Source organism: Pseudochaenichthys georgianus, chromosome 12 (assembly GCF_902827115.2).
Source record: "Pseudochaenichthys georgianus chromosome 12, fPseGeo1.2, whole genome shotgun sequence".
Classification (NCBI taxonomy): domain Eukaryota; kingdom Metazoa; phylum Chordata; class Actinopteri; order Perciformes; family Channichthyidae; genus Pseudochaenichthys; species Pseudochaenichthys georgianus.
Window position 1 is genome coordinate 23,476,489 of NC_047514.1, and position 24,445 is coordinate 23,500,933.

At 45.5% G+C, this 24,445-nt stretch overlaps 1 protein-coding gene across 3 annotated transcripts in view; it reads left to right on the forward strand.

Moving 5' to 3' along the window:
- The first annotated feature begins 14,637 nt into the window (after positions 1-14,637).
- LOC117455813 (coiled-coil domain-containing protein 86-like) overlaps positions 14,638-24,445 on the forward strand; it is a 30,961-nt gene continuing 21,153 nt past the window's right edge. The window contains exons 1-2 of one of the 3 annotated variants that reach the window (XR_011644191.1): positions 14,638-14,890; positions 24,347-24,422. Coding sequence is in view for 1 of the 3 variants with exons in the window: in XM_071205046.1 (XP_071061147.1) it covers positions 14,770-14,867 (98 nt within the window). In the remaining 2 variants the exon portion in view is untranslated. The remainder of the gene's footprint in view (positions 14,891-24,346; positions 24,423-24,445) is intronic. The other 2 variants (XR_004553177.2, XM_071205046.1) reach the window with 2 other exon arrangements.

Sequence of the window (24,445 nt, forward strand, 5' to 3'; positions counted from 1 at the left end):
GGGGGGGGTTACCTATTCTACTTAGAGCTGCACCTCCCCCTTAGAGCATATAACATCACAAAGGGTTCTTACAACCAAACAATATTCAAATTCCCATTATCTCATACATCAATAAATGTTTATTAAAGCAACATAAGGCTCTCCTGATTGAAATACAGAATGGGTACTTTATAAGGTGCTGGATCAATCAGCGGAATGGGGAACAGCTAAGTGAGTGGGCGGAGATGATCCGGTGATTGGAAAGGCGGGGAAGGGGTTACTGCAGGGTGGGGGCGAGTGTCAGGATCTGCAATTACAGGGAGTGTTAGCATGTTGCACAGAAAACAAGAAACTAAATTAACGTTTTGTTTCTGATTGGGTTACCATTTTAACGTGTGGATAAAGGAGCTAATGTTCTTCGTATAATGATGATGGTGATAACTGGGTTAACATGGGCTGCTGACAAAAACAACAACAACAGAATTAAATATTTGTTTTACTTATAAGAGACAGTCTTACAGTAGCTAATGTGCTTTAAAAAACGCAGCTTGACTGAATTCATACCTTTACTTAGCAACACATTTCTCTATAACAATCTGCCCACAAATCTGCGTATTTCACAAAACCTTTTTTTTATCAAAGTGACTATAAAGGAATGGCAACAAATTACCATGTAGAATATTCAAACAGACCAAGAATGAAAAAGCATGTTGCCATACCAACCCTGCCGCCAGCTTAACGAATGTTGATTGTATTGTTTAGTGTATATTGTGTTTTCATCCTTTATAATTCATCAAATAAAATAAATCAATCGATCTCGACTGTATGTTAACATACCAATAATGTGTAAAGATGGAAGTGAAACATTTGAACTTGTGAAGATGATCTCACATGAAAGCAGAGAAATGATCAGGATTTAGGTTATAACAATGGTGGCACACTGATTTGACGTTTTAATAATGGTATCCACAATGCAACATTAGTCTATAGGGTGAGGAATATCTCACCAATCTGCACTACAGTCTTCTGTAAAGCCTGAAACTGCACATCTAATGATGAGTATGTAAACAAATGGATATAAATAAATAGTAGGAATCTATATATTTTTGTATTTATTAAAGGGACGGTGGAGATGGTTGGTTGACAAATTGGCTGATAGGGTCGTCATATGAGATGTTAATATATTCACGGTGAAAGTGTCGTGTTCTCCTCATTATAGCCTCCTAGTTTGACATAGGTGTTGGCGTGGCTGCCACTCACCCCATTTAATTATCCAAAGTGTGGACGGAAGAAACCCATTTTTCCTGAGAAAAAGTGAGGGGCTTTTGTGACTATTGGCCTGTTCTACATGTATAAGAAGCATGCATGCAAAGGAACAGTTTAAGTTAAGAAGATGCAAGGTTTATGCAGGAATCACAAGTTCTATAAACATGCTTTACTTTGGATCCCAAACTCACTAAACCCACACTATCAATGTCTTTTTGTTTTTTTCCCATCTATTATTCATGCCATATTGTGTGTTCAGAGTGCGGAGACCTTATCCCCACAGCTGACTTTCAGTTTCCCGCTGTGACTCGAAATGAAATGTCTGTGGAACATCAAATGTGTATCATGTTTTCAGGTAACGTTGTGTTCACACTCACTCAGCTCTCCCTTACTGTATGAAACACATTTCAATTTCCTCGTACACAAAATAGATTCATCTAAACATTACTATTTTCTTCAAAACAACCAATTTTCTACTGCATTTTGTCGACACATTGAGAAGATCCTCTTTCAAACTGGGATCATTATAACGTTTAAGCCTGATTGGCATCATGCCGAAATCTTTTCCGCAGTGTAAGTCAAACGTGACATGTGTTCCCTCATCATGTGAATAAATAAACACATACATAAATGTCAAAAAGGGCTGAATATAAGAAGATTGGGTGCGTGGGAATAGGATAAATTGAAAATGATATAAATATAGGCACAAATACAATCTAAATATCATATGATTGATGTCTCTTCTTGTATTCGTAGAATGGACTGCAATTTTTTATATATTTCTGGAAAACAAGATTTGTTTAACGGCTCTAAAAATAATTTCACTAAAATATTCCATAAAGCCATACATGATAAAGCTAGACATTAAGAATATATGGCTCTGGCAATAATCTATAATGACAAGTTAGTGGCACACTGAATTTGCCTTTATTTTGTAAAAAGAGCCTTGGCGGTCACTTTTTGCTTTGATAAGATAAAAGCCTACAGATCATCATTTAAAAAGCCGTAATAAGGGAGACTTACTGTATATTTTATGCAGGTGAAGTTGACATAACATTCCCCTCTATCACCTTTTCGCCTGCACATAAAAAACTGCAGAGAATGAAAATTGATCACAACGTCAACCAAAAGACCTGTCGAGCTAACTGAGCTCAACCAAATGGGCTTACATACCTTTTATTATTAGTTTTACCCTATCATTCATCCATCTCAACCAGGTTGAGTTGCCTACCCGAGGTTGTCTGCATCAGGATTCAAACTTATGTCTGCCTGGTCCCCCATCCTGGTGTCCTCCATCACTGGACCATCTCCGCAGCCGAGACACAACAAGAACCAGAGAGGGAAAGAAAGTCAGACTGAAGCTGCAGAAACGTGATAAAACATGCTAATAAACAAATATAAAGTCTTGAAACCGAAACACGTTCAAAAAGAAACATGTGTACTTTGCTAACAATGTACAGTAAAAGCTTTTCACTCAGCAGACTTTCCTTGAAGGTTCAGATAGCTTAGTTGGTTGAAGGGTTTCTTTGTTAAACCTTAGTGGAGAGGTACTAAAAGGTGTCTCTTACTTTGAAAAGCCAGTCTTGAAAGACTAAAATAAAACCCTAGGACATTATTATATTATTTCCCCCAGTCTGTCAACCACATGGTCTCTGGTGTGCATAGCATACACATGCCTGAAAACCCAATCAAAATAAATATATAAATCCAAAAATAACACATCGGAAACCTTAAATGAACCTTGAATGAATTTGACAGTTTGGTAATGGAACAAGCAAATCACAGCCAAGAAAACAAAAACAAAACAGAAAGCCCTGCAAAAAGGATAAATCATCATGTTGTAAACAAGCTTAAACAAGCCAGGGCCGGCGGAGGAAATTGTTAAATCAGAGGAACAAAAACTGCTCATTGTGGAGGCCCACATTCATAAACTGAGTGTGGCTGCATGAAGGCCTCTGCTCAGAGCTATTACAATTGGTTTTCTCCGGGAAAGAAAAAAAATGTGTTAAGAGAAAAATGTGGCCACGCAAATGAAGTTTGACAGTCTCACATGAATTTGATTCACTCAATTTGTGCACTTGTGTTACTATCCATAACATTGGACTATGTGAATGAATGTGTGTTTCAGAAATGGTTTGCTCTCCATTGTTCAGAAATACTCACTAAAGGTTTTTCTATTTGTATGCATTGCAGCTTGTTTTTCTACAGAGCGGCAGTGACTCATCCTTAAGTACATTTAAGTGATGTTCTGTTGATCCGGACAAGAATAATTAAATCAGAGCTTCAATAAAATGCACTTTCTGTGGGAAAAAAAGGACATTGATTTCCATTGTAATGCCTCATTATCCAATGCTGGCTGCAGTGTGTTTTTTAAGAAGTATAAATAACCATATACACACTGACTAAAAATGTTAAAATAACTGTTCCATCAAATTGTTAATTTGAGCAAGAAGGGGGCAAATGAGTGAGAAACAAAGAAGATGCATATAGTCTGCAGCGTGACCAGATTGTTTGTGCAGTGGAGCGAATGAGAGTCAGAGGTAGACCAATTGTGTGACACTACAGGTAGTTCAGTGGAGAGTGCACTTGATGAAGTGTGATGGGCCTTAATTCAAATCTCATCAGGCAGTTGGATGGACGACCGTCTTCACACACTGTTTGACTTCCACTAGTTCTCATTCATAACACTCCGTTCGATGTCTCACTATGGGATGCGCCTCATCGCGAAGCAAACAGAAGCATCAATCTCATTACGCCAATCCTGATTGGCTGGTGATCTTGACGTCAACGTCAGGGGAAATCACCCCCTTTAAGTAGCCTGCGCCACGACGCATGCGTCATTCAAACACCTCTTCTCGCTTCAGAGCACATCTCTAAATGGTAGCCGGGCTAGCTTAACAGTCCACAGACTGAACCAAAGCTAATTTTCGGTCGACGGGCGTTAGCCGGCTACCCTATACTGCATTACAGAAGAGTATGATACTAACACACCAGTTAGTATTATAGTCAACCTCGCCCTTCTTACTCTGGAAGTAAGGTAAGATTTTGACTTTCAAGTTAGCAACACACCAGTTGCTAGCTTGTGCTTTTTTTCCCTCACTGCCGACACCACGGTAGCGAGGAAGTTTTTTATTTTCTCTTCCCCGGAGGAGAAAAGGATTTAAAGAATATTGCCACACCAGGTAATATTCTTTGAGAAAAAAAAGACCCACACTGCCTTTTTTTCTCCGGATAAAAGACAGACTGGGAACACTTTTTCTCGACGTACCTGTTAAGAGCGGGTCCTCTCCACGAACGAGATGGACGCCTCTCTCCCTCACACCAGAGGAGTCAGGGACTCGGAGGCTCGGCTCTGCGGCTGCGGGTTGAAGATATCAGGCACAGACTCACACCAGGTCTGCTCGTCCTGCCTCGGGCTGGAACACGCCCAGGAGGCTATTGACAACCCCGGCTCGTGCGGGCATTGTGCCCGCCTCACCATAAAGAGCCTCCGTCGACGGTTAGCACGACAAGCTAGCCTGTCGGGACAGGATCCCCTCATGTCCACTGATTGGCCGGCTGGCAATCAAGACACGGGGGCGTCCGCCGCAGAGACTGAGTCCCTCACCTTCACGGTCTGGGGCTCATCAACTGCGGCAGCCGCGGAACCGGATTCCCGCGCCATATCAGGCCGGGACCCGGTGGCGGCAAAGGACGCGGGAACGGGGCCCCACGCTATACCAAGCTGGGGCTCCCGGCTGGACCTCACCATGGTTTCACCCGCGGAGGATGTCCTAGAATTGGATTACATGGAGGACGAAGAGGATGCCTCTGAGTTCCTCCTTTCTGATTCGGACGAGCAAGAAGACGACGTCTTCGTGTCACCAGCTCAGGCTGCAAAGCCGGGAGCGATGGCTGCTCTCCCGGGCGATAGCACACCAGCTTCGCCCTGTCTCAGCATGGACCTGCAAGCCGTGTGTCAGCGCGCTGCGGCCAGACTAGACATCCCATGGCCCGAAGTGGCCAAGGAGACCTCCAGGTCCCGTTACGAGGGAAAACATTTTTTCCAAACAACGAGGACAAAGAGGCAACTCCTCCCGGTCTTCCCGGAGATGTTGGATGAGGTGTCGGTCTCGTGGAGAGACCGGCCCTTTAGCAACAAGGCCCCAATCCAGGGTGCCTCCTACCTTGACTGTGACGGTATGGAGAGGCTCGGCCTGCTCCACATACCGCCTATGGAACCGCTGGTGGCAGCCCACCTCCTACCGAGGATGGGCCCGTCACCAAGCAGGAACCCCACACTGCCAGCGAAGGCGGACCGATTCCAGTCGACCATGACTGAACGGTCCTACAAAGCTGCAGCATTGTCCGCCAGAGCTCTGAATGTTTCCTCGATGCTAACCGCGTACCAAGCGGAGCTCTGTGAGGATCTGTCGAGCAAATTCTGGACCGGCCACTCTGGACGAGATAGCCGCGGTCACAGACATTTGTCTCCGTGTCCAACGCTGCGCCGTCCAGGCCACGGGCAAGGTAATGGGGATCATGGTGGTGCAGGAAAGAGCTAGATGGCTCAACCTCACCAACCTCCCGGACCGGGAAAAGGAAGATGTGCTTGATATGCCCATCGTTCCCGAGGGGATTTTCGGCTCCGCTCTCGCTTCCATGCAGAGGAGGTGCGAGTCGAAAAAGAAGGAAGACGAGGCCCTCCACCTCTGTCTCCCTCGAAGGGTCCAGCCGCTGCCTCCGCAACAGCGGCCCTTCGCCCAAGCTGCTCCGAACCCTGCTGGGTTTAAAGTACCAGATCAGCAGAGGTCGCAGCCCGCCCCGAGTCCCCAGCCCAGGCAGGAGACGAGGGCGAGTTGGCCTAGAAAATCTCCAGTTCCGGCTGCAGCCCAGGCGCAGCTAACCCAGAATTTCGGCCAGCAGTCGAGGAGGAAGAAGCGAGCGTCATGACAGCCCCTCCTTTTCCCCTCTGTGACAGAGCTGGAAGTTCCTTCCCCGGCTCTAAATGTGTCCCCGCCGCCTCGAGAGATGCCTCAACGCCATCCTCAAGTCTGCATAAAACACATGTCACATCCTTATTGTTTGAATAAACCATTTTTCGCTGACGCATCCAGACTTCGGCCAAGGGCGCAGCTCAAAAAAATGAAAAGAAAAACAATAAACAGTCCGTTAACTATAAATCCCCTTCTGAGAGCAGCTACGGCCTCTCTCAAAAGGCGGATAATAAACGGGTCTGTGAAGGCACCACCGCCACGCGCATGCGCAGTGCCCATTGGGGCTTTAAGGGCACTACCGTCACGCGCAGGCGCAGTGCCGGCTAGAGCTGTAAAGGACAGCCCGCCAATCCTTCCCCTTTCAAGAGCAGCTACGGCATCTCTCAAAAGACGGATTATTGACGGGTCCGTGAAGCCACCGCCACGCGCGTGCGCAGTGACGGTGGGGACTGTTGAAATGGGGTACCACCGTGTTCAGACACTAGAGGGCCCCATAACACAACAAACAGAGTCTCAGAGGGTAAGAGATGTGACATCTCCGCTGGCTCTAAGGAGCACACAGTGGAAGATGCTTACAACATCTGCTTGGGTTTTCAAGACAGTAACACGGGGTTACAGACTCCAATTCGCTGTCACCCCCCCTCGTTTCTCGGGCATTTTGTATTCACAAGCCCGAGGAGAGTCAGCCCATATTCTAGAGAGAGAGATCCTCTCACTTCTAGAAAAGAGGGCTATATCTATTGTACCTGCCGAGCAGAGTCAGAGTGGCTTTTATTCCAAGTACTTCCTCGTCCCCAAACGAGGAGGGAACGGAATTCGGCCAATACCGGAATTGAGGGTTCTGAACAGATATCTAAAAAGATACAAATTCAGAATGCTCACTCACACATCTCTGCTGCGTCTCGTGCGACAAGATGATTGGTTTACATCAGTCGACCTGAAAGATGCGTATTTCCACATCCCAGTATATTATCCACACAGGAAATATCTGAGGTTCGCATTTCAGGGGATCTGTTACGAATACAGAGTACTTCCCTTCGGCCTGTCTCTCAGTCCAAGAGTGTTTGTACGATGTACGGAAGCCGCGATAGCCCCGTTAAGACAACAGGGTATTCGCTTGGCGACCTACCTGGACGACTGGCTGCTTCTCGCACAGTCAGAGCAGGAGGCTGTTACGCAGACAAATGTCCTTGTAAAGCACCTGCTCAACCTGGGTTTCATGATTAACACAGAGAAGAGCATGTTGTGCCCCACGCAGACTATACTCTTCCTGGGGTTTATGCCTGAACTCGGTGCCCGTTTCAGCTCTCTGGTCAGCGGAAAGAGTGAAAGCTTTCAGAGCTTGTCTCGCTCAATTCCAGCTACGCAAACATGTTCTCTTCAGAACATGCCTGCGGTTAATGGGGCTCATGGCGTCAGCCATCCTGGTCGTACGACTAGGACGCTTACACATGAGGGAGTTTCAGCGCTGGGTAGCCGCCTTAAAACTAAACCCCACGCATCATGGTGCGCGGAGGGTAATGGTTACTGTGAAATGCGTAACGGCACTGCGCCACTGGCTGCACCCGACTTTTCTAGTACGGGGCGTGTCTATGGGTGCTGTCCTTTCACGAAGGGTGGTCACCACGGACGCATGTCTGACAGGTTGGGGAGGTATTTATGAAGGCCGTCCGGTGAGGGGTCTCTGGAGCAGAGACCTCCAGCGGGCACACATAAATTACTTAGAGCTTTTAGCGGTGTTCCTCACCCTAAAACGCTTCCTGCCTTTTCTCAGAGGACACCATGTCCTCGTGAGGACAGACAATACGACGACAATATCGTATATAAACCGCCAGGGGGGTTTGCGTTCTCTCCAGTTACACATGCTGGCACGCAAACTGATCTTATGGAGCAGCGGGCGTCTCCTCTCCCTGAGAGCGACGCACGTACCGGGTGTGTTGAACCTCGGGGCAGATCTACTGTCCAGAGGTACACCACTTTATGCAGACTGGACTCTACATCCAAGGATTGTGAGCCAGCTGTGGGTGCGTTATGGTAGAGCCGCGGTGGACCTGTTCGCATCAAAAGAAAATGCTCAATGTCAGCTGTTCTTTTCGATGCGCGACTTAAACGCACCGTTAGGCGTGGACGCACTCGCACACGTTTGGCCTTCGGGCCTTCGGGCCTTCTGTACGCGTTCCCACCCCTGGCTCTGATTCCCCAAACTCTAGCCAGAGTGAGGGAACAACGCCACACACTTATCCTGATAGCTCCGCACTGGCCCGCAATGTACTGGCTGGCAGAGATTTATCAGCTGCTGTGCGGGCAGCCATGGCAGCTCCCGCTACGCAGGGACATACTGTCCCAGGCGGGGGGGGAGATTTTTCACCCACACCCAGAGCGCTTGGCCTTATGGGCCTGGCCCGTGAGTGGTATAACCTGAATACAGTGAGACTCCCTCATAGGGTGATAATCACTATTCAGAGTGCGAGAGATTCCTACACCAGGTCTCTCTAACATAGTGCTGTTACTGGCCCTGGCTTTCGCCAGGCGAGCCAGTAATGTTTTCATGCACTGTCTGTACATGTACCCAATGGACATTGAGGCATTTCCTCCGCCGCTGGGTCCCTCCGGGGAACAGCAGCGGGATTTGCTGTGTCCAGTTCGTGCTTACGCACCTGTATGGACAGATCAGGGGTACTTGTCATAATGACCAACTCCTGGTGTCCTGGGCTAACCCTTATAAGGGCAAGCCTGTTACTAAGCAACGGCTCTCCCACTGTCTTGTGGAAGCTATTGCTTTGGGGCCCATACGAGTCAGAGTTCGCAGGCACCCTCGGGTCCGCGAGCTCTTTCGACTCAGGGTCTGGCTGCATCCTGCGCTCTGTCCAGGATGTCTCCCATCCAAGACATCGGTGCAGTGGCGAGCTGGTCCTCACCACTCACTTTTGTCCGCCTCTTAGCAGGCTGGGCGTTCTGCTCCCATTGTGACTCAAGCAGTGCTGGGCACCTGGTTGAGTCAGAACTCTACCTGTTGAGTTCTGGTTGGTTTGGTGATTTTCGAGATAAGCTCGTCTGGCAATACGGGAGCTACAATTTCCCATAGTGAGACATCGAACGGAGTGTTATGAATGAGAACTATAGGTTACTTACGTAACCCCAGTCTCAGAGTAACATGAAGTGAGATGTCTCACCAGACGGCCCTCCTTGCTATGGTGAAGTGAGAAGAGGTGCTTATTTTGAATGACGCATGCGTCGTGGCGCAGGCTACTTATAGGGGATGATTTCCCCTGACGTTGACGCCAAGATCACCAGCCAATCAGGATTGGCGTAATGAGATTGATGCTTCTGTTTGCTCTGCGATGAGGCGCATCCCATAGTGAGACATCTCACTTCATGTTACTCTGAAACTGGGGTTACGTAAGTAACCTATAGTTTTACAACCTGTTCAGATCCATTCAAGTGCATTGGGCGGAGGGCTGTGACAGTCTGTATTTAAAATGAAACTCTAAATATATCAGACATCGGTACCTTTACTTTTCAGTGTTGTAAAAATACACATCTTATTTCATTATGGAAAAGTGTAAAGTAAAGAATAAAGAAACATGCGTTTTTCATTAATGGGAAATGAAAATGTAGAAAGACACTGCAAATAAAACAGATGTGTAAAGCACAGGTTACCTCACACCCGAACAAAAATAACTCTGCACACTGTTTGACTTTGATCTGTGTATAATAAGAATCCCTGGTAAAATTCAAGTGTAGATAGAAATTGCAAGGAAAACAGATCTGAACATCATAGCCAACCTCACACCCAAACAAAAAGAGACTTAAAGTCAGTGCTGTCTTCGCAGTAATCCCTGTCTTAGGTATATTCAAGAGTATTGAGCAGAGGCTGCATTCAAGAGGAACCCTAAATATATCCAGTAAGCCACTGGAAACAGAGGAATGTAGTACCTTCACTTTTCAGCTTTGTACAAATATGCTTCTAATTTGGTTCTTTCAGTTGGGAAAATAAGTGAACAGTAAATCATAGAAAACCTGCATGTTATTGTTTCCTTAAATCACAATGTAGATAGACGCTGCAAGTAAAACAGATACATAATTGGTAACCTCACACCTGAGCAAAAAAAACTTAAAGTGTAATGAAGTGAGTGTTGTGTTTGCACACTGTTTGACTTTATTTGTATCATCTTATTAAGTCCATGCAGGTGCATTGAGAGACAATTTGTATTAAAAAATCATTGGTAACCTCACCCCAAGAAGAATATCTTAATATATATCTAGTAAGCCACTGGGAACAGGAGAAGTTATACCTTTACCTTTCAGTGTTGCAAAAATATGCATCTAATTTCTTTCTTTCAGTAGGATAAGGACATATAAATTAAAGCATTGGTGCATTTTCTTGTTCATAATGGTAAATGAGAATGTAGATCGTAAACAGATGTGTCCATCACAGGTAACCTCACAGCTGAGCAAAAAGAGCTTACAGTTGAATCAGGCCGGTGCAGTCTGCTGGTGCAGAACATCACACCTCTGTCTTTTACCCGTCTGAGCAGAATGAGGGAAATGAAATCAGCAGGCTGGGATGTGGGCTGTCTGTAATCAGGTTTCACCGCCCTTTCCTATCGACTGCTGGGTCAAGATCATACAAGCATGCTGGTCTGTCTTCCCACCATCCTGCCTGTCTCTTTCATTTGTCCTTTCTCTCAATTTCAGTTCCTCTGATTCCCTGTCCGGTGTGCCACACTGCTGTTTCGCACTGAATGTAACAGTCGATGAATATAATTATCTTCTGGCATCAATCGGAGGGTGATTGAGATACAATTCAATGTATTAAAGCTCACATTTGATTATGAACAATGATAGATTAGCTTCACATTGCAATGTGATTGCATTGTGCTGTGAACAATGTCATTTTCATTTCATTTCAAACCTTTATTTATACAGATAAATCCCATTGAGATCATTGATCTCTTTTTCAAGGGAGACCTGCTCAAATTTATCATTTATTTTACAATTAAATATTGAATGTGGTGTTTATAGCAAATGCGTTCCTGAAGACCCCTCGGGTGTACATTTCAATTAGAGGGTCATGCACCCTGATGGAGGCCATTTCCTCATGCATTTATACGTTTGACACATCGAATAACACATTTGTATTGTAAGAGGCAGCCACCAGCATCAATTTGTGATAATATGGTGTTGTGTGTTTGCAGGAGGGATTGTATAGTGCACAGGAGATGACATAGAGTCAGCATGTAATGAGCCTTGATGAAACTTAATAGCAGTATTGTGAGATTGAGAGCGCTCCATTTCACTGTGATGGAAGAGGCTGTCTCTTAAAGATCCATTTGTGTCTTACCAAGGTCAGCATATTGTCTTTAATGAGAGTAATCTCATGGAGGTGCAGTAAACACTAGAACTACTGCCCATACTTCAATACACACCCAGTCTGATAGAGGATATTAGTGTGGGCGCTAACACATGACAGCACACGTCTGTGGGCAGCACCACATCAACTATCTTCAAACTCATAGTCCATCTTGAAAATGTTGAAGAACCACAACAAAAAATGAATACTGGCAATAAAATCATAGCATCTGACAAATTCTCCAAACACTGATGTTTTATTTAAGAGAAACAAGGAGTGATATGAATGCAATATTGATATGAAGGCAGCAGTAGCGTGACGTGGTGAGCTGGAAGCTCTCTTGGTGCAGATGGTAACAACGAGCCCTATATATAATTTACTATAATAAACATAGGTGAATGCGATATGATATAATGAGGTTGGAGAGATCTGACCCCATTCGCTACTGTTCATCTTATCTTACTACCTGCTGCCTGGAAAGATATTTTACTACAGGAGTTTGGAATCAAGAGCTAAACTGCAGAGTTATGCTAGCAACCTTTTGAGACTTTAAAACGTTTGTCACCTGCAATGTTTCTCGTGCTTACACCAGCATGCTAACATGCTCACAATGACAATGTTTACATCTTGATGTTTCGCAGCTTTAATGTTTACTAGACTCGTTCAGCAATAACATGTCAACATGCTAACAAATTGCTAATTACTTCCGTAGCCTACCATGCTGCGTATGGATCTGGCCCTGGACATGGTTAAACTGTACACCCCAGCACGTGCACTCCGCTCTGCATCAACCAAACGACTCGCTGCACCCTCACTGCGAGGGGGACCCAAGTTCCCATCAGCAGAAACACGTGGGTTTGCTATCCTGGCTCCAAAATGGTGGAATGAGTTCCCCATTGACATCAGGACAGCAGATAGCTTACACACCTTCCGGCGCAGACTGAAAACTCATCTCTTTCGACTCCACTTCGAGCAATAGAATTACTAACAAAGCACTTATATACTAATAAAGGGCTGGCTTATCTAAAGCCAGTTGAGTAGCACTTGAAATATTTTTGCTCTATGAAGCCTGATGTACTTATATGATTGAGTTTAGTTAGTGTTTTTACATTTCTGTTACCTTGTGTTTGGTCTTTCTGCTGTGATGCAAGAACAATTTCAGACTCTATCTGACAATGAAGAATTATCATATTGTAGAGTATAGCAGAGTATACCCACCAATAACACAAACTATAGCCAATGAATGAATACAAGGTCATTCATTTAACCCAAGTCTTTTTATCCAGCATCAGGTGAATACATTGTTATAAGCTCTTTTGAATAAATCCATAACCTCAAACTCGACTACTTCAATCACTGATTTTATTTTCTCCATGACTAACTTTGCGTTTTGTTTTCAGTTGGCAGGTTTCGGATTTGCACCTTAATGGTTAACATCCTGGTGAGCGTGTTGTGGCTGAACGTATGACCCTGCTGTAGTGAATAAACAGAAGAGTCTCCAAGGATTTTATTTACTATATGCCAGCGTCTTCCAGACAGAACATAATCAGCTTAGGCAAACATGGCTGCAATTTCTGAAATAAACTTTAATGATTCCTCACCTCTGAAAATCATTACCTTGTCAATCAGTGATGGCTCAGTGAATCCTACTGTTGTTATCCAATAATCTCTCAACAGCCTAACAAAAGGTCTCTGTGCTCTGTAAGGCAAGTTATATTACAAGGCCCTTAAAGGAATTTAGAAGGATCTATTGACCGAAATGGAATATTATTATTTTCTTTTTATTAGCGTTTAATCAGCTGATTCTACCCCTTGTGTATTTTTAGCTTAGAATGAGCTCTTCATATCTACTTATATTCAATGGAGTTTGCCACGTTGTTCCCCCACGTTTCTACAGAAGCCCAGAATGGATTAATTTAAACACTGGTTCTATAAATGGCCTTTTCCGTTATTACATTGACATTGCAGCTTACATTTTATTCTACGCATTCACAGCAAATGCACCTGAAGGCCACTGCAAGATGTAACCAAATCTACACACAGTTCCTTTGAAGCAGCACTTCATAAACCTCAATAGAAAATAAAAAGACAGGACACTAAAACATTATTGAATTGAGTGTGTGTGTTTTATTTTTAACTAAAGCAAGGATGCTGAGGTAATCTTTTTGACACCTGAGGCTTTTTCCACTAAATACATTTGCAAGGTCCACACTAACATCTTAATCCCACTACAAAGAGTGTGTTGACATGTTTGGGAAAGTGACAAAAAGAAAAAGCCTGTTTGTGTGCAGCAAGCCCAATTATCAATGAAAATACTTCAGACCCTGCATTTCAACCAGCTTACATTAAACATATATGCCAGGCTGTATGTATATTTTCATCATATTATATAAAATCATATTATTTATTTTCCCACATTTTAAACATGTGTCAGGCATCCATTGATTTCCCCTTTGTGCTATTCAAGCACCTCATTTAAAGAAAATGAGGCGACTCAGAGGGACTCAAAACCATTTACTGCTACTAGCATACTTAGTTATGCGCCTCTTTTTTTCTTCTTTTAAGTATGGAGGATCCGGTTTATTACATTTTCCACGGCTTTGTTTCATTATTTGGTTCTTCTCTAACCCTATCGTGTTTTTGGCCAGTCCTCCAGACTCGCGTAATTTGATTTAGTTTGATATACATGTTATTATCAAAACAAATATTTTGTTCGAATATCATTGGGTTTGCAGTCTTAAATGTATGTTTCTTGTTATCTTGTGGGTATAACAACTTCAAACACAGTCCAACTTATGCAAATGAATTGTTATGTCAAATAGATTCAAAGTACTTTTTTTCTTGACTATAATGCATTGCTAAAAAACTAACCTTGTGATTTTTTACAAAGTAACAATTATTGTATCACTTAGCACGAGCAAAACAGATCTACATGGACCAAAAACACTTGATTTCCTGGTAGGTCAATGAATACCAGCAGTCTGAGTCTGAAACCATGGTGATAGGTTCCTGAAAGGTTAATATTTGAAGCTTGTAAGATCACCTAAGAGTGTCACCATGGCTGCAACAACGACTTACAAAGAGGCAGAGCTCTCTCCTCCCAGACTGCTTACCTGTCACCTGAAGCGCCTTTCCAGCAAGCGGTGACAAACTGACACGAGAGGCGTCTGGAAGCTGTCGTCTAGCCAGGCACCCATGTCATCTTATCCTGTTCTGACATGGCATGCAGGAAACCTGGGGATTAAACCAAACGTAGAGTTCACAGGCAGCGAGCGTGGCACACACTGTGCATGGTGAGACAGTCTGGTGACAACTGGTGTGTGTTTCTGTAGCAGTGTGGTGTGTGTGTATGAGTGAAACTGTTGGATTAAAACCATTACAAGTCGTCACCTTCTTAAACTAATGGCCTAAGTCATATTTGAAAGTTTTTCAAAAAACTGAAAAAACTGAACGAAATATAGAATATATGATATATATTAATTATTTCACACAAAAAGGTTATGACAATATATGACTATTGACGTACAAATAACACTGTCTGTCAATTGTGTAAAATAAGAGGATTAGATGACTTAGGCCAATTTACGAACATGTTGTTGTGACTTAGGCAATTTGAAACCTGACTTAGGCCTTATTACTTCTTGAGTAAGTGACTTAGGCAAAACAGTGCACTTCTCTTTTCCGCATTACTGTGACAGACCATGGCTGGGTCGGCCACTAACAGTTTCAAATGCTAGAAGAGCATACAGAGACTCAGAAAAGAGAGGGCAGTTTGGACGTTGTTGGCCCTTTAATTCAATATAGCAAACTCAAAAGGTACAACTTAAACCTTAGCTAAATAAAACAAAAGGCAAGTAAATCAAACACTGAGGAGGCATGTGCCTCTCCTCATACTCCCTCCAGCTCTTCTTTGCTGTGTTTTTAATTGCAGCTAACCCTTTTCCATTTAAAGGTCCCATGTCTTCGCCATTTCGACTGATCATAATTCCATTGTTGAGGTCTACTAGAATAGATTTACATTGTTCAATGTTCCAAACTCACATTGGTTTCTCATACAGCATCTCTGTATAGTCTGTGTATTCACTCTCTGCCCTAAACGGCTTGTTGGAGCTCCTGCCCCCCCCCCCCCACCCTGTGAGCCCACTGTGCTCTGATTGGTCAGCTCGCCCACTCTGTTCTGATGAGTCCACCACCGTTACAGCTGAACATCAGTGATTATGTGTTACAATGGCGTTTGTTAGCAACCAGAAAATGACACCAGTAAGGACAAACAGATGAGAATGCTGCATGCGGTCTGGGTGCTGTGTTGGCGAGATGTTGCGGGGCTCGCTGCTCCGCCCTTTGAGGCTCGAGGAGCGGAGAGTGTGAGCTGTATTACTGGTGTCGTTTCCTGGTTGCTGCGTGGGGTCTGCGAGACACCACGGAACTCAGCCTGAGCACACACACGTGAGAGGAGATCCACGTAGCTGCGGCTGAGTGTGCCGGCAAAACTCAGCGGAACATCTCGGCTGAGAAAAGATAAGGGGGGGTGTGTGTGTGTGTGTGACACGTATGTGTGTGTGTGTGTGTGTGTGTGTGTGTGTGTGTGTGTGTGTGTGTGTGTGTGTGTGTGTGTGTGTGTGTGTGTGTGTGTGTGTGTGTGTGTGTGTAGCTCCACGGACCTGGGTAAGATTACGTCACTATACTCAGGAAGAAACAAATGGAAAAAGAGAAATGTCCAACAAGGCGTTAGAGTTTTACTCGCTACAGGGTGCACTTTGAGGGTTTGTGACTCTGCAGACCGTTTACATGCAGAAAAACCGGTAATAACCGGTAAGGTAATAACCGGAAAAGCATGACATGGGACCTTTAAATCAGTTTATCCCCTGAATCTTTCTCAGTCATCTTGATTTGTGTGTGTGTGTGTGTGTGTGTGTGTGTGTGTGTGTGTGTGTGTGTGTGTGTGTGTAATTATGTGGCAAATTGTCAAAAAGCTGATGACACTCGAAGGGCATGACATGTTTCATGGACTGAAGGTCCTGAAATGTCCTCTCCTTGATTGGCAGAGCGTCAACTTCAGCAATTGCAGCTGCCTGTTGATATTCCTGATGTAGTTGGGAGATGGTTGTGCCTGGGTGAAGGAACTTCTTGTCTTTGTAGGTCGCTGTGCTTCTGCAGTAGTGTGAATCAACAGTGGGCAGATCCTTCAACCAGTCCTTAAGGAAATCTGTGATAGCAGTTTCCAGCTTTGCATTTTTGCCACTCTTAGGGCCAGATGTAGTTGGCGGGTCTGCCACTTGTTAGTCATGGTCGATGGTGTCTTTGTTCAGCCAGTGTAATGGTTCTTTCAGGGATACCAAGTGTAGAAGAAAAAAAGCTTTGCACACTTTAAGATTCGTTCCATCCTGAAGTTTCAGTTGGTAGGAAAATGATGAACTGCGCCTGGATCCCTCACCAACTTTCTTTCTTTCGCTTCATGGTAACCTTTGTGATCAAAGTGGTGATGTATTACCTCTGTTCTTCCCAGTTGTCCATTGACCAAACTTTCTAAAATATCCACTGCCTCTGCTCTTCTGTAATGGATTGACAGTCTCGAGTCGTGACTCGTTGACAGAACTTCGAATTGCAGGGAAGGCCCATAGCCTTTGCAGCTATTTCTTTGCCACCTTTGGCCTTGTATGCCATTCCCTTTGTTTGCCATGTTTCTTCCTGGATTCATTTTGCTTCCATGTTTCTGGGCTGAGGTATTTATGTTGTTTCCTTTTGACCATATTGTTTTCATACATCCTCTAGATGAGGACCATAATGTTCTGAAGTTGCTGCCAGACTGTCTTCATTTTCAGGGAGAGAGGACTCATCAGAGGATGGATTGTAGTTTGGGTCAATGATAACATCATCATCTAAGTCTTCTTCATGGTGTGGACGGGTCTGCTTGGCATCTTCAGCAACACTCTCTTCTTCAATGAGAGTGTTTAAGTTATTGTCTGCTCCATCTGATACAGGGTCTTGGCCTGGTACATGCTGCTCCATCTCTTTAACAACGGTCTCATTTTCATTGGATGAATCGTGATCGGTGTCTGAAAAGTCAAGTGCATCTCCTACCAAAAAGGAGTAGGCGTACGGTCACAACTGTGATCATTATGAAAAAATGTTTTGTAATTGCACTGTAGTCCTATGTATTAATACATTAAAGCTATTTTTGATGAATATCATTTGGCCAAATTCAATTAAAAAAACATGTAATCTTTCCTAATAAGATGGAAATGTAATGTGGAAAAATGAGACAATAATACAATATTAAGAATTGAAACAGACAAACACAAAATGTACTTTTTCTAATTCATAGTTATGCAGTAATTGTAACCGTTACTTTTGAAAGGTTAGATTAGTTTTTAGATTAGTCTTTATTGTCCCAGAAGGGAATGTGTGCATGCTTCATGGAGCTACAGTAGCTATATTAGCTGCAGTAACTATAGTACCTACAGTATAGCTTCGGTAGCTACAGTAAATATACATTGTGAAAGTAAAAGACTAAATAACTACACAACATTTATAGCCCAGCCTATAGTATAGTAAACATCACTTCCCAATAGGGGACAAGCCTGTCACGATCTGTCTTTATGGTGTCTTGTCTTGTCTATATCTGTTTTTGGTTTTCTGTCTGCGTTGTGTTTTGTCTTGTTTAGATCTGTCTGTGGTTCCCTGTCGTTAGTTTCCCTGGTGTGTCTGATTACCCGATTGTGTTCACCTGTGGCCCCTGTGTTTTCTCCTCCCTCCTCACCTGTGTCTTGTTTGTGTGATTAGTCTTGTGTGTATTTAAGTTCTGGTTTTTCTGTCTGTCTTTGTCGGTTCGTCTTGTGTATTGGCTTGTCCACGGTGAGTGTTCTGTTCTGTCATTGTCCTAATAGCCTTGAAATAAAGGAATTTCACGTAAATCTGCATTTGGGTCCTACCTGCTTCACACATCGTAACATTACGAACCGACCACAAATGGACCCAGCAGATGATCCATGGGAGGTTGAATTGCAGCATTTAACCTTCTATCTGGCTTGCTGCTTCGATTGGTGGAAGGGAGCGTCCAGTGTTCGGCAGAAGAGGGCCGCTCTGGTAGAGGCGCTCCGGTTGGCAGCAGAGAAACCATGTTTTGTTGAGTTCTTACCTGACTGGATTTTGGACTTCCTTGAAGCATGTGATTCCCGGCCTGCTAGCCCTAAGCATGCTAGCTCCATGTCTCCCAATTCCCAATCTGGCACCATACGCCTTGGTGGGTTCCGCCTGAAGTCAACCCGTGCTTCTGCCCCAGTTCCTGCTCCTGTCCAGGAGTCGTATTCCGGAACTCGTCTGGCTTATGGAGGTCCACGGAGTATTCAGGTGGCTGCTAAGAGGAGTCGTCGCAAGGCCAGGCTAGCAGCCCGAGCCCCAACAGCCATGGTTCCGGCTCCAGTGCCGGCCCCAGCAGCCATGATTTCAGCCCCAGTTCTGGCCCCTGCAGCCATGGTTCCAGCCTCAGTCCTGGCCCCAACAGCCATGGTTTCGACTCCAGCCCCTCGTCTCCGGCCGACGCCAGCTCCCCGTGTCCTGTCGGCGTACCGGCCGACTCCAGCACCTCGTCTCCTGCTGGCTCTCCAGCCGACGCCAGCTCCCCGAGTCCTGTCAGCATACCGGCCGACTCCAGCACCTCGTCTCCTGCTGGCTCTCCAGCCGACGCCAGCTCCCCGAGTCCTGTCAGCATACCGGCCGACTCCAGCACCTCGTCTCCTGCTGGCTCTCCAGCCGACGCCAGCTCCCCGAGTCCAGTCAACATACCGGCCGACTCCAGCCCCCCGTCTTCTGTTGGCGAACCAACTCTCTCAAGTCACCCCTCCAGTTCCCTCTCGAGTCTCCTCTCGAGTTACTTCTCAAGTCCCCTCTCGAGTCATCTCTCAAGTTTCCTCTCCAGTTCCCTCTCGAGTCTCCTCTCAAGTCCCCTCTCGAGTCTCCTTTCAAGTCACCCCTCCAGTTCCCTCTCGAGTCCACTCTCAAGTCTTCTCTCCAGTTCCCTCTCGAGTCTCCTCTCTAGTCTCCTCTCGAGCTACCTCTCGAGTCACCTCTCAAGTCCCCTCCCGAGTCATCTCTCAAGTTTCCTCTCCAGTTCCCTCTCGAGTCTCCTCTCGAGTCCCCCCTCCAGTCTCCTTTCAAGTCACCCCTCCAGTTCCCTCTCGAGTTCCCTCTCGAGTCCACTCTCAAGTCTCCTCTCGAGTTCCCTCTCCAGTCACCTCTCAAGTCTCCTCTCAAGTTCCTACCCGAGTCTCCTCTCAAGTCCCCTCTCGAGTTCCCTCTCGAGTTCCCTCTCAGGTCCCATCTCGAGTCCCTTTTCGAGTCCTCTCTCGAGTTCCCTCTCAAGTCTCCTCTCGAGTTCCCTCTCAAGTCACCTCTCGAGTCTCCTCTCGAGTTCCCTCTCAAGTCACCTCTCGAGTTCCCTCTCCAGTCACCTCTCGAGTCTCCTCTCAAGTTCCTACCCGAGTCTCCTCTCGAGTTCCCTCTCAAGTCTCCTCTCGAGTCCCCTCTCGAGTCCCCTCTCGAGTCTCTTCTCGAGTCCCCTCTCGAGTCTCTTCTCGAGTCCCCTCTCGAGTCTCTTTTCGAGTCTCTTCTCGAGTCCCCTCTCGAGTCCCCTCTCAAGTCCCCTCTCGAGTCTCTTCTCGAGTCCCCTCTCAAGTCTCTTTTCGAGTCTCTTCTTGAGTCCCCTCTCAAGTCCCCTCTCAAGTCCCCTCTCGAGTCTCCTCTCGAGTTCCCTCAAGTCATCTCTCGAATTCCCTCTCAAGTCTCCTCTCGAGTCTCCGCTCACGTCACCTCTCGAGATCCCTCTCAAGTCACCTCTCAAGTCAACTGTCAAATTTCCTATCAAGTTCCCTCTCGAGCCCTCTCTCGAGTCCCAACTCCATGTCCTGAGCCGTTGGAGGTCCCGCAGACTGCTCTTCTGCTGGGGGTCCTGCCAACCCCATGTCCTGAGCCGTTGGAGGTCCCGCAGACTGCTCGTCTGCCGGGGGTCCTGCCAACTCCATGTCCTGTGCCGTTGGAGGCCCCGCCGTCTACTCTCCTGCCGGGGGTCCTGCCAGTCCTGTGTCCTGTGCCATTGGAGGCCCCGCCGACAACTCTCCTGCCGGGGGTCCTGCCAATCCTATGTCCTGTCTCGTTGGAGGCCCCGCCGACTACTCTCCTGCCGGGGGTCCTGCCAACCCTTTGTCCTGTCTCGTTGGAGGTCCCGCCGTCAACTCTCCTGCCGGGGGTCCTGCCGGTCCTGTGTCCTGTGCCGTTGGAGGCCCCGCCGACTGCTTTCCTGCCGGGGGTCCTGCCAACCCTGTGTCCTGTTTCGTTGGAGGCCTCGACATTACATGTCTCGCCGGGGGTCCTGCCAACTCCTTGTCCTCTTCCGTGGGGAATCTTGCCGACTACTGTCCCACCGGCTCTGGTTACTGTCCGGTCAACACCGGCTCCTGCCCGGTCCCCTGAGAGCTGTGGTCTTCGCCCCTCCTCGAACTCTGCCTTGCCCCCGGGCCGTCCGCCCGAGAACCCCTTTTTGAACTCTGCCTTGCCCCCGGGCCGTCCGCCCGAATTCCCCTTTTTGAACTCTGCTTTGCCCCCGGGCCGTCCGCCCGAGATCCCTTCCTGGTCCTCTGCTTTGCCCCCGGGCCGTCCGCCCGAGATCCCTTCCTGGTCCTCTGCTGTTCCCCTGGGTTGTCAGCCCAGACCCGTCCTCCGGACCCCCTCCACCCACCCTGGTGGCCCTAGTTTTGTGTCCCTCCTCCGGACCCCCTCCACCCACCCTGCTTGAGGTTTTGGACTTTTGTGGGTTTTTTTTTTTTTTTTAGGACGTCTGGAATCCGTCCCTTGAGGGGGGGGTTCTGTCACGATCTGTCTTTATGGTGTCTTGTCTTGTCTATATCTGTTTTTGGTTTTCTGTCTGCGTTGTGTTTTGTCTTGTTTAGATCTCTGTGGTTCCCTGTCGTTAGTTTCCCTGGTGTGTCTGATTACCCGATTGTGTTCACCTGTGGCCCCTGTGTTTTCTCCTCCCTCCTCACCTGTGTCTTGTTTGTGTGATTAGTCTTGTGTGTATTTAAGTTCTGGTTTTTCTGTCTTTGTCGGTTCGTCTTGTGTATTGGCTTGTCCACGGTGAGTGTTCTGTTCTGTCATTGTCCTAATAGCCTTGAAATAAAGGAATTTCACGTAAATCTGCATTTGGGTCCTACCTGCTTCACACATCGTAACAAAGCCCTGAACCATGAAAATAACTTAATTTATCTGTTAGTTTTTCTTTTTTCTTGAAGTAGCCATTTTGTAAAGCTTGTCAAATGGCCTAAGTCACAAGACAATGTGACTTAAGCCATTATGTTTTTTAAATATATGGCCTAAGTCACACTCTTGACATAGGCCATTATACTATCAGGGTAGGAACAGCACTATCCTTTCAATAAGGATGTAGGCAATTTTACCAGAGGTGGCCAGCATCAAGAAGAGATGATTTAGGCAAAAAAAACATTTTCTCCAAAATATGACTTAGGCCATTAGTTTAAGAAGGTGACGAAGTGTAATGACTTGCCATTAAACCATGTAATCGATGAGCCTCATCACTGAGATCAAAACCATTTAACAGCCTGGAGGATAAATGACAACATCATTACAAGTTCATACAATCATTTCTGGTGGATTTTTTTACGAGCTGTTTACAATGAGCATAACTAAGATTAAGTAATGTGATATTATCATTTAGTCTGATTGCATCCTATTTTTCATTTTTATGGACAGGTTTGTGATCTCGAATAGAAAAACAAACTGTTGACAGATTTGAATTGCCTCCCTGAGAAATAGTCTTTATACCTCTGCTTTACCACAAACTCAAAATGCTGCCAACATTAAAGCAGTTTTCTCTTCAACTTCACTTTTTTAACCACAATTGGATTTTATGCATTCAGTAAAATGTGTCATCTCTTCATATCTACTACATCTACACCACCAAGTCACCCTAATGAATCCCAGCCAGCACAAAAAGGACATATTATGCTGATTTTCAGGTTGATATCAGTATGTAGTGTCTCTACTGTGACATGTCTCCATGCTTTAATGTTCAAAGAGCTCTTTCTTTTCCTCATACTGCCTGTGCTACAGCACCTCTTTTCACCCTCTGTCTGAAACCAGAGTCCAGTCTGCTCGGATTGGTTAGCTGGCCGGCTCTGTTGTGGTCAACCGTTTGTCCCGCCCCTTAGCCAATAGAAGTGTGAGTGTTATATAGTGATGGCATTATGTTATGGAGGTAAACAAAGGAATCCGATGTAGGCGTTTCTGGCAGGGGGAGGAACAGAAACTCCCTCTGGAGGGAACACAGGGATTTTAGCCTTTGCAAACTATTTACATGCACACAAACCTATGGAACTCACTACAGGAATGTTTAGAAAACTATAATTAGCACTGCCTGTTTTTCCTCAGACCTGAAAATCAATATTTATATCCCTGCAAACTGTGCCCTCTTAGTTTTTCTCTTACTTGGAGACTACTCATATTCTTAGTGACAGCTTTGCCGTGACTCATACCCAGACATCCAAGAGTGTTTAATCCTAAAGAACCACATTTTGAACACGGTCTGTGTTGCAGGACATCAGGGGCGCCCTCCGGCACTCTTTCCAACTTCTTGTCATCTCCCATCTTCCCTCCGCTTAGCCGGGCTCCAAAAATACTCTTAAGACTCTCAAGACTCAATGAATTTAAACAAGTGATCCCAAGTGCCCTCTCACTTCCTCCCCGGTTGCCTAGAGGTACCTATATCAAATTCAAATACCTGGCGTTTTCACCCCTATATCCACTGGGCTGAGTTGCAGATCTAAACTCTTTTCTTCTCCTTTCCTGAATGAACAGGGCAAGTTCTCACTTTGTCAAGACAGCCATGACTCCTCAGCAGGGCAAACACCTCCAACAGGGAGCTGGAAAGAATATCAGGAACTATCACATTTGACATTATCTATGCTGGTGGTGGGGCTCTAAGTCTGTCAGTTGCATGCTCGAACACTGATATCTTTAAACAACTATTGCATGGATTGCTATGAAAGTTAGCACAGAATTTCATGATCCCCAGAGGATGTATCCTAATGCTGATGGTGATCGTCTGACTTTTCCTCAAGTGCCATTTATAGGTTTAAACTTGTAGTTTTGATGAAATGTCATGACTATAAAATGGATCTCTCTCATATCTCTCAAGAGAGACATGTGTACAAGATGATAGATATGTGAATAGTGTTTGGTGATGGGCTTACATTGGCGGGAGATGCAGCTGAATAGGAAATCCCCCCATCCTGGCTCTAGAATCTAATGTACCATCAACATCACCACCAGTGTCTGGAGTCTGTACACCATGTTGATGGTATGAAGAGTATGAGGAAGATCTGTATTTGGTGAGGCGAGGACTTCCAAAGAGCTTGAACTGGGTGCTGGATATGATGACAGGAAGTGGATGGGGCGGGGCGGGGCAAGGCAAGGCAAGGCAAGGCAAGGCAAGGCAAGGCAATTCAAAGTGCTTTACAAAAAATGAAAGACATTAAGCATTAAAAAAGAAAAGCTAATAAAATAAACATTAAAAGAAAAAATACATGGATAAAAGTTACAGTGCAGTCTAAGATATGAATAGTTCAATTAAAAGCAGCGACAAAAAGAAAGGTCTTCAGCCTGGATTTAAAAGTAGTCAGAGTTGCAGCGGACCTGCAGGTTTCTGGGAGTTTGTTCCAGATGTTTGGAGCATAATAACTGAATGCTGCTTCTCCATGTTTAGTTCTGACTCTGGGGACAGAAAGCTGACCAGTTCCTGAAGACCTGAGAGATCTGGATGGTTCATCATTTAGCAGGAGGTCAGAAATGTATTTTGGGCCTA